This window comes from Hoplias malabaricus, chromosome 8, assembly GCF_029633855.1.
Source record: "Hoplias malabaricus isolate fHopMal1 chromosome 8, fHopMal1.hap1, whole genome shotgun sequence".
Classification (NCBI taxonomy): domain Eukaryota; kingdom Metazoa; phylum Chordata; class Actinopteri; order Characiformes; family Erythrinidae; genus Hoplias; species Hoplias malabaricus.
The window spans coordinates 39,840,288-39,857,438 of NC_089807.1; the positions used below are offsets into that span (position 1 = coordinate 39,840,288).

General features: G+C 42.9%; 1 protein-coding gene across 3 annotated transcripts in view; it reads left to right on the top strand.

Moving 5' to 3' along the window:
• Positions 1–17,151, top strand: part of inpp4b (inositol polyphosphate-4-phosphatase type II B) — a 161,679-nt gene that overhangs the window by 55,690 nt on the left and 88,838 nt on the right. For all 3 annotated transcript variants that reach the window (XM_066679299.1, XM_066679298.1, XM_066679297.1), the window contains exons 4-6: positions 653–722; positions 9,007–9,154; positions 16,640–16,770. In XM_066679299.1, coding sequence (XP_066535396.1) covers positions 653–722; positions 9,007–9,154; positions 16,640–16,770 — 349 coding nt within the window. The remainder of the gene's footprint in view (positions 1–652; positions 723–9,006; positions 9,155–16,639; positions 16,771–17,151) is intronic.

Here is a 17,151-nt window from a genome sequence, read left to right on the forward strand (position 1 = left end):
CCAGCCCAGGAAAGAGAGAGACGGAGAGAGTCTAACAAGGCAGAGAAGGAGAGAGAGAGAGACAGAAAGGGAGAGCAGAGGTGATGAGGGAGAAGCAGGCACAGAGATAGTCACAGAGAGAGAGAGAGAGAGAGAGAGAGAGGGAGAGAGGGACCAAGACGGGACACTGTCAGCTCCACCTGTTTGATGTGGTGTCTCCGGTGCAGCTGCAGCAGTGCTAGTGTTGGTGTTAGAGGATGTGGATGTGGAGGACAGTTCCTATCCCAGCAGCCCCTGACGAGTGTCTGCCTCGACACCGTCGTCTCGCTTCTCTCCTCTTTCAAACAGCAGCCAATTACTTGTGGCTGTAAAGGGGCTGTTGGCAACGGTGCTGTGATTTATTACAGTGCGGAGAGACACACATTAATCTGAGCCTGGTATGTACTCTTCGCTCCCTAGATGCTGTAATCTTTAATTGAACGTGTGTTCTCTACAAACACTTGTTGCCACCCATAGCAGATGTGAGATCAGCTCGGGTGGGGGTGGGGGTTGGGACTAGAAGCTGGCCGTGTTCCCTGCACATCAACTTACAGCAAGTCTGTGCCTCTGGAGGAGAAATGGCATTTATTTATTTATTTGTTTGTTTGTTTGTTTACTCCCCCCCCCCCCACAGTGCACTCTGGTGTGTGAGTCATCTCATGGGACCACAAACGACAAGGATAACGGACCACTGATGAATGCAGGTAAGTTTAGCTTTCTGTTTGTTTGTATATATAAAACCGCTACCAGTTTAGAGCTAGAAATATCTGTCTGAAACTGAGTAATTTTTAATAGTGTTTCTAACAAAAGTGTCCATTGAGGGGAAGTACAGAGTGGTGTTTCTAATAAAGTGTCCATTAAGGGGAAGTACAGAGTAGTGTTTCTAATAAAGTGTCCATTAAGGGGAAGTACAGAGTGGTGTTTCTAATAAAGTGTCTATTAAGGGAAAGTACAGGGAGGTGTTTCTAATAAAGTGTCCAGTGTGTGGACCTACAGAGAGCTGTTTCTAATAAAGTGTCCAGTGTGTGGACCTACAGAGAGGTGTTTCTAATAAAGTGTCCATTAAGGGAAAGTACAGAGAGGTGTTTCTAATAAAGTGTCCATTAAGGGAATGTACAGAGAGGTGTTTCTAATAAAGTGTCCATTAAGGGAAAGTACAGAGAGGTGTTTCTAATAAAGTGTCAATTAAGGGGAAGTACAGAGAGGTGTTTCTAATAAAGTGTCCAGTGTGTGGACCTTCAGAGAGAGTGTTTCTAATAAAGTGTCCATTAAGGGAAAGTACAGAGAGGTGTTTCTAATAAAGTGTCCAGTGTGTGGACCTACAGAGAGGTGTTTCTAATAAAGTGTCCATTAAGGGAAAGTACAGAGAGGTGTTTCTAATAAAGTGTCCATTAAGGGAAAGTACAGAGAGGTGTTTCTAATAAAGTGTCCAGTGTGTGGACCTACAGAGAGGTGTTTCTAATAAAGTGTCCATTAAGGGAAAGTACAGAGAGGTGTTTCTAATAAAGTGTCCATTAAGGGAAGGTACAGGGAGGTGTTTCTAATAAAGTGTCCAGTGTGTGGACCTACAGAGAGGTGTTTCTAATAATGTGTCCATTAAGGGGAAGTACAGAGTGGTGTTTCTAATAAAGTGTCTATTAAGGAAAAGTACAGAGAGGTGTTTCTAATAAAGTGTCCAGTGTGTGGACCTACAGAGAGCTGTTTCTAATAAAGTGTCCAGTGTGTGGACCTACAGAGAGGTGTTTCTAATAAAGTGTCCATTAAGGGGAAGTACAGAGTGGTGTTTCTAATAAAGTGTCTATTAGGGGAAAGTACAGAGAGGTGTTTCTAATAAAGTGTCCAGTGTGTGGACCTACAGAGAGGTGTTTCTAATAAAGTGTCCAGTGTGTGGGCCTACAGAGAGGTGTTTCTAATAAAGTGTCCAGTGTGTGGACCTACAGAGAGGTGTTTCTAATAAAGTGTCCAGTGTGTGGACCTACAGAGAGGTGTTTCTAATAAAGTGTCCAGTGTGTGGACCTACAGAGAGCTGTTTCTAATAAAGTGTCCAGTGTGTGGACCTACAGAGAGGTGTTTCTAATAAAGTGTCCAGTGTGTGGACCTACAGAGAGGTGTTTCTAATAAAGTGTCCAGTGTGTGGACCTACAGAGAGGTGTTTCTAATAAAGTGTCCAGTGTGTGGACCTACAGAGAGGTGTTTCTAATAAAGTGTCCAGTGTGTGGACCTACAGAGAGGTGTTTCTAATAAAGTGTCCAGTGTGTGGACCTACAGAGAGGTGTTTCTAAAAAAGTGTCCAGTGTGTGGACCTACAGAGAGCTGTTTCTAATAAAGTGTCCAGTGTGTGGACCTACAGAGAGCTGTTTCTAATAAAGTGTCCAGTGTGTGGACCTACAGAGAGGTGTTTCTAATAAAGTGTCCATTAAGGGAAAGTACAAAGAGGTGTTTCTAATAAAGTGTCCAGTGTGTGGACCTACAGAGAGGTGTTTCTAATAAAGTGTCCATTAAGGGAAAGTACAGAGAGGTGTTTCTAATAAAGTGTCCATTAAGGGGAAGTACAGAGTGGGTTTCTAATAAAGTGGCCAGTGAATAGATGTCACAACAGCACCATGTTATTAATAGAAAGCATTCAACTGGATCATTAATGAATTAAACGTAATACGTGGTAATGTATTAATCATAAGGAACAATATAAGCCACTGGGCTTCGGGAGCCTCTGTCGTAGCCCTGCTTTCCTTCGTACTGAGTCTTCCTGTTGATGATTATCTGATGATAAAGCAAGTAAAACCCTGCAGTGTCCTGTGCTGTGATTGGCCGTGGCTGCAGTTTGAAACTCCTGCTGCAGATTTTTTAAGGAGAAGAACCTCACTTCACATTGAATTCAGTGAAGCTTTGAAGTGGTAATTTAAGCAACAGCCTAAAATAGCAAACCTGACTGATCAGTTAGTGTATGAAAACACACGCAGCACCACCGCGTTTGGGCCTAATCAAGAGTCAGATAATCAAGTTTGATGGGATTATTCATGTGTAATCTTTAGACTTCGTACACAGTGAAGGGAAATTGTTTATGCTTTCCCTCGAGACTGGGTAATGGCACGTTATTTTCTGTAACACTGCGCTGCCTTTAGACTGCTATCGACTAGCCATCATACAGTAAAGATCTTTGCTGTCGATAGGCACCCGGCCTCATTAACTCAAACCCAGAATTAGGGCCACATCAGGAGCCGACTTTATGAATAAGAAACGAGCAAAGTTAAACTTTTGGGAACTGAGACATGTCCTGGAGACCGGATACTGAGGCACTACTTTGGAAAGAAGCTTGGTCAAAACAAGACGGAAATGGTTTCTAGAAGATCAATTTAGAGCCCTGTAGTCATTAGGGCAAGAGAAAACGAGAGACGGAACAGTCTTCACTTTAGAGAAAAGAGAGAAGAAACAAGGACACAGTGTCGCTGATGTGTAGCAGCAAAACATGATTGTACACACGTAGGGCATGCACCTGCTCCGACAGCTAACTTCAAAAGGCTAAATGAGCTTTTTAAATATGTAGGCCACTTTTGGTTCACATGCAGGTTGCTGGGACTGACCGTGGGTCAGCGGTGCTGCATCTGTTCCTCGTGTTGATGTCTGCTACAACACTAGGGCTGAATCACAAATCCGTCTGTAGCGGTGTAGTAGTATTAGCTTTATGAATCTGAAAGGTACACTGGTTTGAGAGTAGGGTGCTAATCGGAACAGAGGATAGTTGAGTACTAGGAAGGCAACAAATGCAAATACTTTTTCCCCTGTGTCTTTGCTCCTTGTAGTTACACGCAGACGCATAAATTGGCCTTATGCATTCACCTTGTTGTTGGTGAGATCACAAGTGTAATGGCTGGGATACTGAGAGTGTGACTGTCCTCATTCTCTCTGAGTGGATATAATCACCCTCCTGGAATGATAATCACTTTTTGATTGTTTATAGTGGAATGATTGCTCCTGGTGGAGAAGCTTCAGCTTTGTGTGAGTGTGTGAGTGTGTTAGTGTGTGAGTGAGTGAGTTTGAGTGAGTGAGTGATTGAGTGTGTGAATGAGTGATTGGGTGAGTGAGTGAATGGGTGTGTGAATGAGTGATTGAGTGTGTGAGTGATTGAGTGTGTGAATGAGTGTGTGAGTGTGAGTGAGTGGATGAGTGGATGAGTGTGTGAGTGATTGAGTGTGTGAGTGTGTGAGTGATTGAGTGTGTGAGTGTGTGAGTGATTGAGTGTATGAGTGTGTGAATGAGTGATTGAGTGTGTGAATGAGTGATTGAGTGTGTGAATGAGTGAGTGAGTGAGTGAGTGAGTGAGTGAGTGAGTGAGTGAGTGATTAAGTGATTGAGTGTGTGAATGAGTGATTGAGTGTGAGTGAGTGAGTGAGTGAGAGTGAGTGGATGAGTGAGTGGATGAGTGAGTGAGTGAGTGAGAGTGAGTGAGAGTGAGTGAGAGTGAGTGAGAGTGAGTGAGAGTGAGTGGATGAGTGAGTGAGTGAGTGAGGACGATGAGGTGCTTCACAGTGAAAAGCATGTCAGAGACCTATTTAATATAAACCTTTATAATATTTTGTCACATGAAACATTTTTCATCCAAGTTATGCTTTATTCCACATAGCTCTGTGTGTGTGTGTGTGTGTGTGAGAGAGAGAGAGAGAGAGCAAGTAAGAAAGAGAGTGTAAGAGCATTTATTGCCACATCCATCGCTGTCAGTGTGTCATTGTGGCGTAGTGCCTGGGCGAGGGCAATTAGCCACCAATAGGCGGGTGTTGTTTCAGGAGCACAGCTGCTGCCGTCAAAACACTCAGCTCCCTGCTGCCTGGGCGAGATACACTAACGCAATTTAGCTCCCTCCACACCCCCCAACTCTCAGCCTTCATTAGCTTTCTCCTGTCGCACACGGGAGACGCTGCCACGGCAATGCAGCGCTGAGCAGGAATGTGCTGCAGATAATACACAGTGAATATAGGTGACACCAGGTTTACAGCTACAGTAATCTTACACAGTACAGCCTCATTACGTAACCAGGATCATGAGATTCCATTAGCCTCAGAAGAATCATCTTTAAAGTATATAGAATATTCATTCATTCATCTTCTGTAACATCTTCATCCTGATCAGAGTCCCAGAGGGTCCGGAGCATTCCCAGAATCACTGGGAGCAAGGCAAACAATACCCTGGACATGGCTTCAGTCCGTAACTGTCCGTAACACATTCACTCACACCTTTGTACAATTATTCACATTCACACAGTCACCTGTGGATTGTCCGAATACAGTGAGTGAGTGAAATTGTCTGTGTGAGGGACTTGATGAGTGCATGAATATTCCCACTGCTGTCTGTGAGAGACTGAGTGAATGTGTGAAATGGGTGAATGGGTGATGAACTGGCAACCCGTACAGGGTGTAGCCAATGATTCTGGAGGTAGGTTCTGGATGCAATGCTCAGTTCTATCTAAGAGTTATTCGCTGTGGAACCAGACGTCTGAACCGTAAAGCGCTCACAGATTCACTATCTGAAGGTGACTTTGTTTCCATCTCAGAAACTTGAATTATCAAATAATTCATTGGTGGAATGAATGAGATTTACTCTCTGAGTATTTGAATATCCACAACCCTCTCTGGCGCAGAGTCATTTCCTTAAGCGACACCGCCGGAGCTTCGATCTGATTGGAGGAGGGATTAGCGCAGTGATAGCAGAGAGGGGTCAGGGGTTAATCCTCCACTCTGAGGAGAGCTGGAGCCAATGAGCGAGTTCTCGCTCTCCTTCTCTCAGCAGAGGTCATCACTCTATGCATCTGTCCCTCCTTCTCTCTCTCTCTCTCTCTTCACTGGGCTGTTAGCTTAAAGCGGCTCTCTCTCTGGCTCCAGACCCACAGCACTGCATAATTTATTATTTCCATTGCTCTACAGCACACACTTTGACCAGGATGAGACTGTAAATCAGTTGTTTGTGTTGCATCAGACCTGGGGAGACACTAAACTCTCCACAGTTATTTATTTTTTATTTTATTTCTTTTTTTTTTATTTTATTTTATTTTAAAAGGTCTCTTTACAATTTTTCACATGGAGAGGGCACATCACCCAAGCCGCAGCGCCTCCAAGTAAACGAAAGAACAAATGGAGTGTAGTGGGGTAATAATAGTCATGAATAATTAAAATGTTTCAGGAAAACACTCAATAAACCCAGGGGCTTCCTGTGAAACATTAGCTCTAATAGAAGCTATATGATTTTTGTGTTATTATTATTATTATTATTATAATTACTGACTGGATACTGGTTGCTATAGCTCTCATATCTAATGGAAAACTACTAATACTAATGTCCATCCATTTGTCACTGTATTAAAAACCCCTACCTTGCACATTCACCTACTGTCCACTTCACTGACACCTCAACCTTGTGCTTCATTAGAAATGCATGACCATATTATTGGAAACCTCTACCGTGCATGTCAACCCACTGTCCACGATATTTTCAAACCATACCTTGTGCATGCATTCACTTGAAACCTCTATTTTATATCAAATGCCTACCTTGCAGCTCTGCCCACTGCCAGCTACACTTCACAAACACCTCCCTTGTGTGTCCACCCACTGGCCACTTCATTAGAAACACCCACTGTGTACTTTACTTCCAATCACTGTCTACTTTATCAAAACACCTACCTTGTGTTTCCACTCTTCTCTGTTAGAACTCACATAAACATTTGTGAGAGTCTCTGCAAAGTTAAAGCAATGTTAGATTAACCTTAAAACCAGTGGCGGATGCTGGCCTTTCAAGGAGGGGAAGCTCAGTTTCAACCTTCATCATAAAATGTGTCGGTTTATTTATACGTAAATTCTACCCTCCGTTCCTTTTCAAGAAAATGGTCTGTGACCCTGTCGTACCAACGAGGCGTCTTTTCCAGGGACTTGACTAGTGTCCTCTCAATGGCCAGCAGAGCTAGGCTGCTTAAACGGCCTTGGTCCTTGTGAAGTGTGTCCGCCTGTGCTCCCACGGCTCTTTACACCAAAGGATCGCTGATTCGCTCATTTCGCTGTCAATCAAAAAGGGATTCAGCCTCAGACAGATCATCCAATCATCATGCAGAAGCTGAGCGTCCGGGCCAGCCGAGGCCAGCCCACTGCCCCATAGACCCCCAGAGACGCTGAGCGTCTTTGATCACTTATTATTTGACATTTTAGGGGAAGCTGAGCTTTCCATGCAGTCTTAGAGCAATCGAATCTGCTTAAAATGTATTTTACCTTAAAATTACAACGGTAAATTAATTATTTACTGAAGTGTAATATAGAAAATAAGGAGCCTCTGTGGTTGCTACTCTGGGCTTTTGCAGGAGGGTACTAAACAACCCTCTCCATCCTTGATTTTAGGACAATGCTGAATTACACTCTGTGGTGGGAGCCCAGTTCTTACCTAGTGTGCCTTTAAGAGTGGTTAAGACCAAAACCAAACAATCTCCAGCTGGTCATGACGTCAGGGCATGAGCATCAGGGCAAAACTAACTGTAAACAAGCTCTCCACTAGAACTCTACTGCAAACACACTTGTGCTAAGTACCGGACTCATATTGGGACAGAGCCTGAAAGCCTTATATCATAAGCCTCATGCAAGAGCTGTCCCCCCTATCTGCCAACGTATGGAGCTCCCACTCCTCAAGAAAAACATATTTCCACATTAGTCGTGTTGACTGCTTGTTCACGCCCAATCTCGATGCTCAAATTCAGACCACTCTGTAACTTCAGACCCATTAAGGCTCATTCAGAACCAATCCCGCTTCCTCGTCTTTAAGCAGAGAGGGAGGAAAAGTGGCCAAACGGAGGCAATTGAGTAGAAACTGCGAACCGTGTTTAATGCTCTTATCAGTGGTGCTGCAGCGGCAGGAAAGCGCAGCCGTCTCTCCAGCACGGACTTCTGCTCCTTCTGCGCCACATGCCAGTATCTCAGTAACATAATGAAGCCAGGCGGTTTCCAAAAGCAGCTGCAAACTGCTAAATATGCACTAAAACCAACAACAAACAGCCCAAAGTGTGACCCAAGCACTTTCTAAATTCTCACCGCTGGTTTTTAAGAATGATGTCTGCTTCCATATCCCGTGGCTTAAAACGATATTAAAGTATAAGAAGAAGTGGGAGAGATTATTATGGCTTTGTCCATATTATAACTTGAAGCCCAATGACAGGAAAACTCCATGTTTTCTGTGTCTGAATGTGGCAGGTTGTGGGTGCATGTGGCATCTAATAATAGAGAAGTGAATCACTGGTCACTTTATTAGAAATACACACCATGTAGCTCTAACTTGCAGGTGTACAATTAGACACCGTGGTCCATTTGTTAATGCACAGCTAGTGTTCGCCAATCTCTGTCCCTCGTCAGTGGTCAGTTTCAGAGCACAGAGACATGGCTGGCTGGGTAGTTTTTAATGGACAGCTCAACCTAACTAATACACTGTCAGCATCACCCACCATATATGTGCACCACATAGTATCAGGTCCACAATGCTCCAGTGGTCAGGAACACTTCAGGAATTTTGGGCCTTTTCCAATCAGCTTTTTTTAATGTACATTGTGAGTTACCAACCATTGCCATGAGGTGCTTCACAGTGAAACACTGAGGTGGCGAATCAAGTGTTAAATAATACGTCTTCAAATGAATTACACTGTATCAGTCCTATATCTTTGAAAACTAGCAAATCTGGGGTGGCGCTATTTGAAGATTGGACACTGGTTTGTTTTATAGACAGGACATTCTGTTGACAGTCTAGAGCTGGAAGCATCACATTAAACTACACCAGATGTACCATGTTACAGTTATAATTTCTTGTCAACAGATGTCTTGTGTCTTATATAGAGTGCAGATCAAGAACAGGTCTGGACTCTATATAAGACACGACATCTGGTGACATGAAAATGTAAGAAAAGTAAGAATATTAATGTATTGTATTATATGATAAAATAGTAACATGCTCTCTCCCCCTCTGTTTCAGTGTTTAAGAATCCAGTGTGTAAGGTGTACAGGTTTCAGACAGTGGACAATAAGTGGATGTTGGTGAGGGAGCAGATGGCGGAGTGTATACTGTCCTTCAGCATCCCCATGCAGCTCCTCGGCCTTTTCATCCAGGAGGACAGCCGCAGGTACGATCAGCACCCTGCCTGAAGGGCTGCAGGCTTTTCAATGTGCCTTTCAAATGTACAAGATGTCACACACACATGGAAATAAGTGAAACTAAAATGGGTTAAACGTTATGCAACTCCAAGAAGATGTTAGAAAAGTGTTCTGCAAGGCTCTGGGATCATTCCTATGATATTTGTCTGATTCTGACAAATTGCAATACAATGCAGGAAGCAAAGGGGGCGCACCGACAACTTTGAACGATGGCATACGCAAAGTGAGAGGAACCAAAGAAGGCATAAATTAGATGTGTATCAGAAATAACCATTAGTTAAATATTGTAAACTTTAAAATACTTTAAAAACACAACTTTTAAAACAGAAGTATTGGTTAAATAAAGCATATCCCTTATCATTAAAGGTGACTCCAGGCCAGAGAGTGCACCCACACGCAGTTAAAGACAAGAGGGGCTGACAGGGGTGGTGACAAACGAAAGAGAATAAATGAAAAATAGAGGGTGAGTGCTGGTTTAAGATGAGGCTGGAAAGGAAGAAAAAAAGTATTGAGTTAAAGGAAGTGCAGGACAGACAGAAGCGGGGAGAGAGAAAGAGAAAATCTGACAGAATGGAGAAGACAAGGCACTCCGAGGCCCAGAAAGAACTGAGAGAAAGCGGAAGAACACGCCACATGAAGGAAAGATCCAGAGAATGGAGACAGAGAGGGAGAGAATGAAAGCAATGCTGAAGGAGTGAGGAGCCTTCTTCCTGATGGAGGCAGCTTCGAGGATGGAAATGGATGTTTAAGAGCTATACTTAGCCCAATGCTAAATTATTCAGACCTGTTTAACACTTCAAAGAGCGCTTCTGTCCGCTAGACACCCATCCACAGCCTCCCCTGCTTCTCTTTTCTGTTCTCTTTCCTTGTCTTTTCCTTTTCCCTCCCTCCTTTCCTTTGGAGGTATTGTTTGAGGAGATTAGGACTTTAAGTATACCTATAGCTAAAGTGAATATGGGATGAGAAGAGATCACAGTAAAATGGTTTCTGAAGTTGCATAAAGCATGGGTCAGCCACAGCAATCCAAGTATTAGCTTTTTGTTATAGTTGTAATATTAAATATGTTCATTGGGGCTTGAAAAGTTTCTATATAACGCAGATTTTCCAAGCTAATGTGAAGTATTAGCACCTTTAGCCCTATTGTGTTACTAACATGGCCACTACTTGGCTACAAATTATTATATGCCAAGTGAATTCTGGGTAATGTAGTTTTCATTCTTCAGTAAAGTGAGCTGGATAAAAACTTTGAGTGTGGTGTTAAGATGTTGTCTCTATTTTACGTATTATGTTTTCCGCTAATGCGCTACTGGATAGCGCAACTATTTTTTTTCTTTAAACTGTTATCAATTATAAACCATCCATACACAAACTTAAACAGCAGCTGGTGCTTGAGCACATTACACAACTGTTACAGAAAACAACTGGTTCACAACTGTTACAGAAAACAAAGCTGGATTAGCTACAACGAGCGACTGTGAATGGTTGGTTACATGGTTTGGTGACGCCTCCCCTTTAATCGAAGGTATCATTAAAGTTCACTGTGGTTCACACACACACACACACAATCTTGTATCTGTCAATTGTGGGGACATTACATAGATTCGTTTTGTGCAGACCGACACGTTCCCAGACTACAACTCCCATGCTCCCTTAACAGAATATAAAACCCTGCTTGGCAACAGCAACCCTGTGCTCTAATACTCTCTCTCCGTCTCTCTCTCTCTCTCTCTCTCTCTCTCTCTCTCTCTCTCTCTCTCTCCCTTCTGTCCCCAGACGCCCAATTACAGGTTCATTCTCTGACTTCACCTTTAACTGCATCTTTAGAAGCTGCTGTCTGATAGCTGGAAGCGTGAGGCTGCTGATTGATTGTACAATGCTGAGTCATTTCTATGAGGCTTTTATTCTGTAAAGGCAGTAAGAGTTAATGTAATAGAGTGTAAACAGCCGCGTTAAGAGCATTATGCATCACTCTGTAGGATGTGATGAATGAAACTATGACATTTTTTGTCTGAAGCTGGAAAGGAGTGAAGCCTTAGCTTCATTCGCAGTTCCTCCACTGAACTCTGCTGAATTTCTTTAGTGACTTGTGAAAGTAATGCTTTTGTAGAGAAAAACTTCATGGAACTAGTTTATGGCATGTTCAATCACTCACTCACTCACATTATTCACATATTCATTTCTAAAGATTTTCTCATTATCAAGTTCTTTTTCTTCTTCTCCTTCTTGTTTTTCTTGTTCTTGGTCGTCATCTTGTTTTTCTTCATTTTTTGCTGTTCTTTTTCCACCACTTCTTGTTGGTCATTCTCCTCTTCATATCCTTGCTAACAGATAGTAAATCTATACTCGGGGTTGGTATAGCGTAACAGATTACACCTTTAGAGCAGATTGGGGTTCAGTTCCTCACTCGGGTAAACACAATATGCCACACCAATGAAGGTCCTCGGTGTCCTTCACTCCTCGTAAAAGAGATACTGATTTATTTATTTATTTGTTTATTAAAAAATTCATTACATTGGCCAGCTGACTCTCTCTCACTCTCTCACTCGCACTCACAGGGAAGGAGCAAGTGTGAGCCTGCCTCCACTGCTGAAAAATATTCTAGAAGAAAGAGGTCCCCTGACCTTTGAGACTTTGAGATTGGTTTGGGACATCCTTTTTTTCTTTTCTTTTTTTTGTGCATGAGCTCCCATTTTGTAACCCACTCTGTGTATTATTGGCTGTATAAGAGCTGGTCTGGTGGCTTTACTGAGCCTTTATAATGGCTGTTGTGTATTTCCTCATTCAAGGAAGTGCATAATGCCTGAAGTGCTATGTTTTCCTCCCGTTCTTTGATGACTTCCTTCTTTTTCTTTCAAATGGCTCATTTTGCTGTTTCCCCAACAAGTGATTTAATGAAGCAGGCCTTTTTTCACACTGGGAAACCCTCCTTCACTCCTGCGGTGAAGATCCTGTTAGAAGACTCCTCTCCAGCACCATTAAAATTTCTCTTCAAAAAATGAAGCACAGACGCTAATCTCTCACCGAGCCAAAGAAACACTCTGTAGATTTTACTCAGGCAGAAAAACCTGTGCGTCCACCACCCTGCTGGCTCCAGGTGTTCCAGGTGTGTCTCTGTAACTACTGCTTCATAAATTATCATCCACCACAGCTGTACGCTTCTCTATAGGAGTCCTATATACAGATTCCTTTCTTCCTCTCACTCCTTTCATTCTCTCCTTCCTCTTCTGAGTGAGGAGAAAGGAAAAAGCAATAAGGCATTTGGTGATTTCTTATGACATAAAATTAAAACTAAGAAAGGCCCTAGGATGGACCCTTGAGGAACAGTTCTGCCAGCTGAGAACTACAGAAATAAGTCCAAGTTATCAGGATTGCTTTAACTTTCTTTTAGCACTGTCCAGTCTCCCATCCTCTCTTTCTTTGTATCTGTCTCTGTCTCAATATTTCCATCCAGTTCTGTAGTTCCCCCTTCAGTTGATGGACAAATATAATCACATGTCCACAGTGGAAGTCTAGTTAGCTGTTATCTGGCAACAGTAGCATATAAATTGAAAATGGGAAAGGCCTGAGGACAGAGCCTAGTGGAACACCATATCTGACCACTGAAGTGTAAGAAACTTTTAAGTCTGATATGATGTCCTCTGTCACCCTATCTCTCTCTCTCTCTCTCTCTCTCTAAAGCTAACTCCAGTCAAGTTTACATGAGGCTACTTGCGTATGCGGACTTGTCACAGGCTTTTTATCTCCCTCAATGGCCTGTCTTTCTTGAGGAGCACTTTCTTGCTCTGTGGTCAAGGCTGCTCCGCTAATTGTGATTCCCCTCACAGGGCTGTTGTTGACCCCAGGTGCTGAGCCTCCTGTGATTAAAGTGAACAGCTTATAACGCACCATGAAATAAAGGCCCACACCACAGGCTTCCTCCACAGCCCACTCTGGAAATTCAGCACAGATATTCAGCTCTTCACACATCCCTCTTACTTTTCTAATAGCTCTTTTTATTCTCACATTTTATCCTTTCTTTCTCCTGTACATCTGTTTCCTGCTTCTATCCTGTGCCTGTTCTCTGTGTAGATCTCCCTCTACTCTTCCTCAGTCCTTTGCTTTCTCTCTCAACTGCACTCTTGTATTCCCCTCTTTATTGTCTTTATTTTTACTCCTCTTATGCCTGTCCTGTCCTCCGCCCTCTCTCAAGTATTTGTAACAGCAAAAATCCACAGCTTCTGTCTTTTCTATCTCTCTTGGCTCAGGAAACGATGTATTTTGACCATCTTCTCTTTTCTAACCTCGGGTCATCCTTTACCTCCCCTTTTGCGGTGTTCACTCGGCTCGCAAATAACACGCTTCCACCACCGACACCCCCCTCAATAACCCCGTAGAGTGGCCAGGAGGACAGGGCTTTTGTGGAATCACTGCAATCTGTTGAAGGAGAGGGCTCCAGGCCGAGCTGCCAAAGGCAAACAGAAGAGCCTGTGTAGATAACGGAGCTGAAAATGCCGCCCGTTCTCTAGAGCTCCAGCGAAAACAATACGTGTGCTTGAAGAACATTCATTCCCTCCCTTTCTGCCCTCAGGTCTGTACTTTACGCCAAGCTTATCAGCTCGGTACCATCTCAAAGCGCGATATAATTATCTCTCCCTCTCTCCTCCGCTTTTCCCAAATTACCATGCAAACAATAAGCACTTTCCCCCCTCCCCTTCTTCTGCTGATATGGAAGGATTTCTCAGGCTTCGTTCTCTCTCACGCGCAAAGAATCGGCTGCTTTTGTGGCACACGTATCATTTGAAGATGCTAATCACATTGCTGGAAGTATTAGGGGCACGTGGAAATGCGCAGCCTGAATTAACATGAGAATGTAGCATTGTTCTTTATGGAAATGTCTTCCACAATTAATAATAATAAAATGAAAGATGCCTGAGCTTTTTATTAATGAGATGCATTAAAGGTCTTCTCCCAAACAGCAGGGGGGAGCTGGAACCACCTGTTTTAGCCAGATAAGCCCCACTATTACCTATGTAAATGTAGCTTTAGTTCTGCCCCACTGTTCAGGTACTCCCACAATGCACCTAGGTAGTACCACGCAGACTAATAATGAGGATTAGTGCCAGGGATGGCTTTTTTGTTCATTCCCTGTGAGGCATTGTGGTTAAATAGTGTGGGAAGCTTCCACCAATCGCTGAATGAGTTTGGTCTTGTGACTCATCATTTTTTTTTTTCTATTTTTTGAGCTCTAATCATATGTTTTAAAAGGGCAGTGACTGCGGTAGAAGCAGAGTCTCTCAGTCTGCGGGGGGCTTTGGGTAGCCGCATTCTGTAATTGATCTCTGGGGAGCTGTGTTTCTCAGAGGTTTTGTTGAAGACACCTGCATTAGCGCTCCATTTGCACCTCTGCTAGCCCTTCGCAGTGAACACCTGCCTGCTGACTCTTTAATAAGGCCACTGTGGTCATGTTACCTCCGGGCTACAGGCACCACATGGAGAGTTGAAGGATGAGGATAGATATACCATCCAAAAACAAACAGGAGAATGGTGATGAGAAAGCAGCTGATTAGGAGTAGCGCACACAAAGACAAATGTATGTAGCTTTTCCATTCCATGGTACCTACTCAGCTCAGCTCTACTCAGCTTTTTTGCTTTTCCATTAGGCAAATGTGTTACCTGGAACCGGGTGCTTTATTAAATACCTGTTCACTTATGGTTTCAAGCGAGTCAAGCAGGGATTAAATGTGATGTGTAAACCTTACAGAGCGCTGCTTGCCCACAGAGACTTTTCAATCATGACGAAATGCAGACATCCAGCACAAACTCCCTGAAATACCGTAATGATCACAGTTATTTTTATCTGATTACATCAGGGACTTTTGAAGAGGTTCAAAACATCCTTGGATCCATGGCAGAATAAAGACTCCAGTGAGAGCTGGACAGTGCAACAAGGAAGAAAACTTCTACTCAATGGATGCACTGAGCTGTGTTCAGTCTCAAAAACAACAACAACAAATACAAGCGAATACAGGATGAGTGAACAAAGCTTTGCTGAGGTTTACAAAGTCCATAATTCTTGTAAGATGGAGTTTAGCAAGGTCACCGGTTTGATTTCAGGGCGAGCTGTGGTGGTGGGAAACGAACCGGCGACCAAATATCAAGCAGAGTCAATTAGTGGGTACCATGCAGAAGAAAAGTGCCATAAAGGAGTTGTAATAACACAGGGTTTTCCGATATTGTAGTGATGAGTGATGGAACAGCACTGTCTCCTCCCTCAGCATCCATGTCTGAGCTGACCTTGAATGAGGCACCTGACTCCCAACTGCTCTCTGGGCACTAAGATGGCTGCCCACCGCTCTGGGTGTGTCTTTGCTCACTGTGCATTGGTGTGATCCCTGCCATGGTTAGATTAATTGCAGAGGCACATATTCATTGTAGGTTGTTTACAACAATGAAAATGAAAGCACATTCACATTTACACATTGTCAATATTTGAAAGTCATGTTCAGGTCGATATTGGTATTGTAAATAGTAAACAGAGGGCACATTTTGTTTGAGAGGGTGGTAGAGCCTGAAGTAAAAATAAAATCCCACAGTATTTCTCTGTATTTCTCAATCTCTGAAGGTTTCCAGGTCAGTGAATTGTCTGGTATGTCAGGGTGACCTGACGTGCAGGGTAGCCTTGATGAAATTTCATCTCTCGGTTTAGAATGAGCAGTGTGAACATTCCCTGGGGGCCTGAAACGTCATCAAGATTACACAGCTCCAGTCACCCTGACTTGCTTCTTACTTACATACATCCACATGTATACATCCTGCTTTATTGCTGTCATTGGAAGTGTGTGTATGTGTGTGTGTGTGTGTTAGTATGAGCCCATGGTAATATGCCCTCATCGGTGTGTAATTTTTGCAAAGGAAGTCTGTGATATTTTTTCACCCCCTAGACCCTTTAGTGGAGCTGTGCTATGTTATTTGCAAAGAAGATCATTATTTAAGCAAAATATGCAGGATTGCGCTGGCGGGATCAGGGGTTAATGTTTAAGCTGTGGGTGGGAGCGGGACAGACATTTTTGGTGGGAAAGGGCAGGTGCGGGATGAACTCTAGCTGGAGCAGGATTAAAAAATCTGTCCCACGAAGACCTCTAGTGCCTTGCTCAAAAGAGTGATGGACAAGCTCCCACAACATTAGAAAATAATATCCGAGCCTTGTCAGTGAACTATGAGGTGAAAAAACAAAAACAAAATAATTGTTAATTATAACTGAGCTCAAATGATCAATTACTCATGATATTGATTTGTGCTCATATCGCCCAGCAGTGGTGTGTGTGTGTGGTTATTTCTGTGTGTGTGAATGTCTCAGAAACGAGTTAAGATGTAAGATAAATTCACTACCTATTAGTAGAATAGGTGTCTGGATTCTTTAGTTCACAGGGTGTGTGGAGACGGTTATCTGACCATTGTTTGTTGTTTGAATGCAGGATACAAGAGCTGAATGATCTGGGTGAACTCTCCCCACACTGGGACAACCTGAGGAGGGACGTCATCACCCGCTACAGCCAGCTCATCAAAACCTACCAGGACACGCTCGCCGAGCTTGAAAAGCTCACTGGTAATAACACTGATTTTTTTATACAATATTTTCTGAACCTAAACTCCATCCTTAGCCTCAGAGAGCAAAGGGAGTACTTTTACTAATTTAATTTAAAAAATAAATATTTTGTCACAGTCCAAAGAATAATGTGACTCTATTTTTGTGGATTTATTGTTTACTACATTGTTGTGTGGATATTTCCTGATAAATAGACCAATAGAAATGCTCCAAAATGACCCTGAATAAAATCCTTTACCTTGACTTCCTTTGAAATCTGAGAGGGTTTTTCCTTCTCCTGTAAAGTTACTAATTTGGAGATATATGTTTTTTGTACAGAAATGATTTGTAAAATCATGCTCACACTTTTAACTTTGCACATCATTTTCATTCCATTTCAAC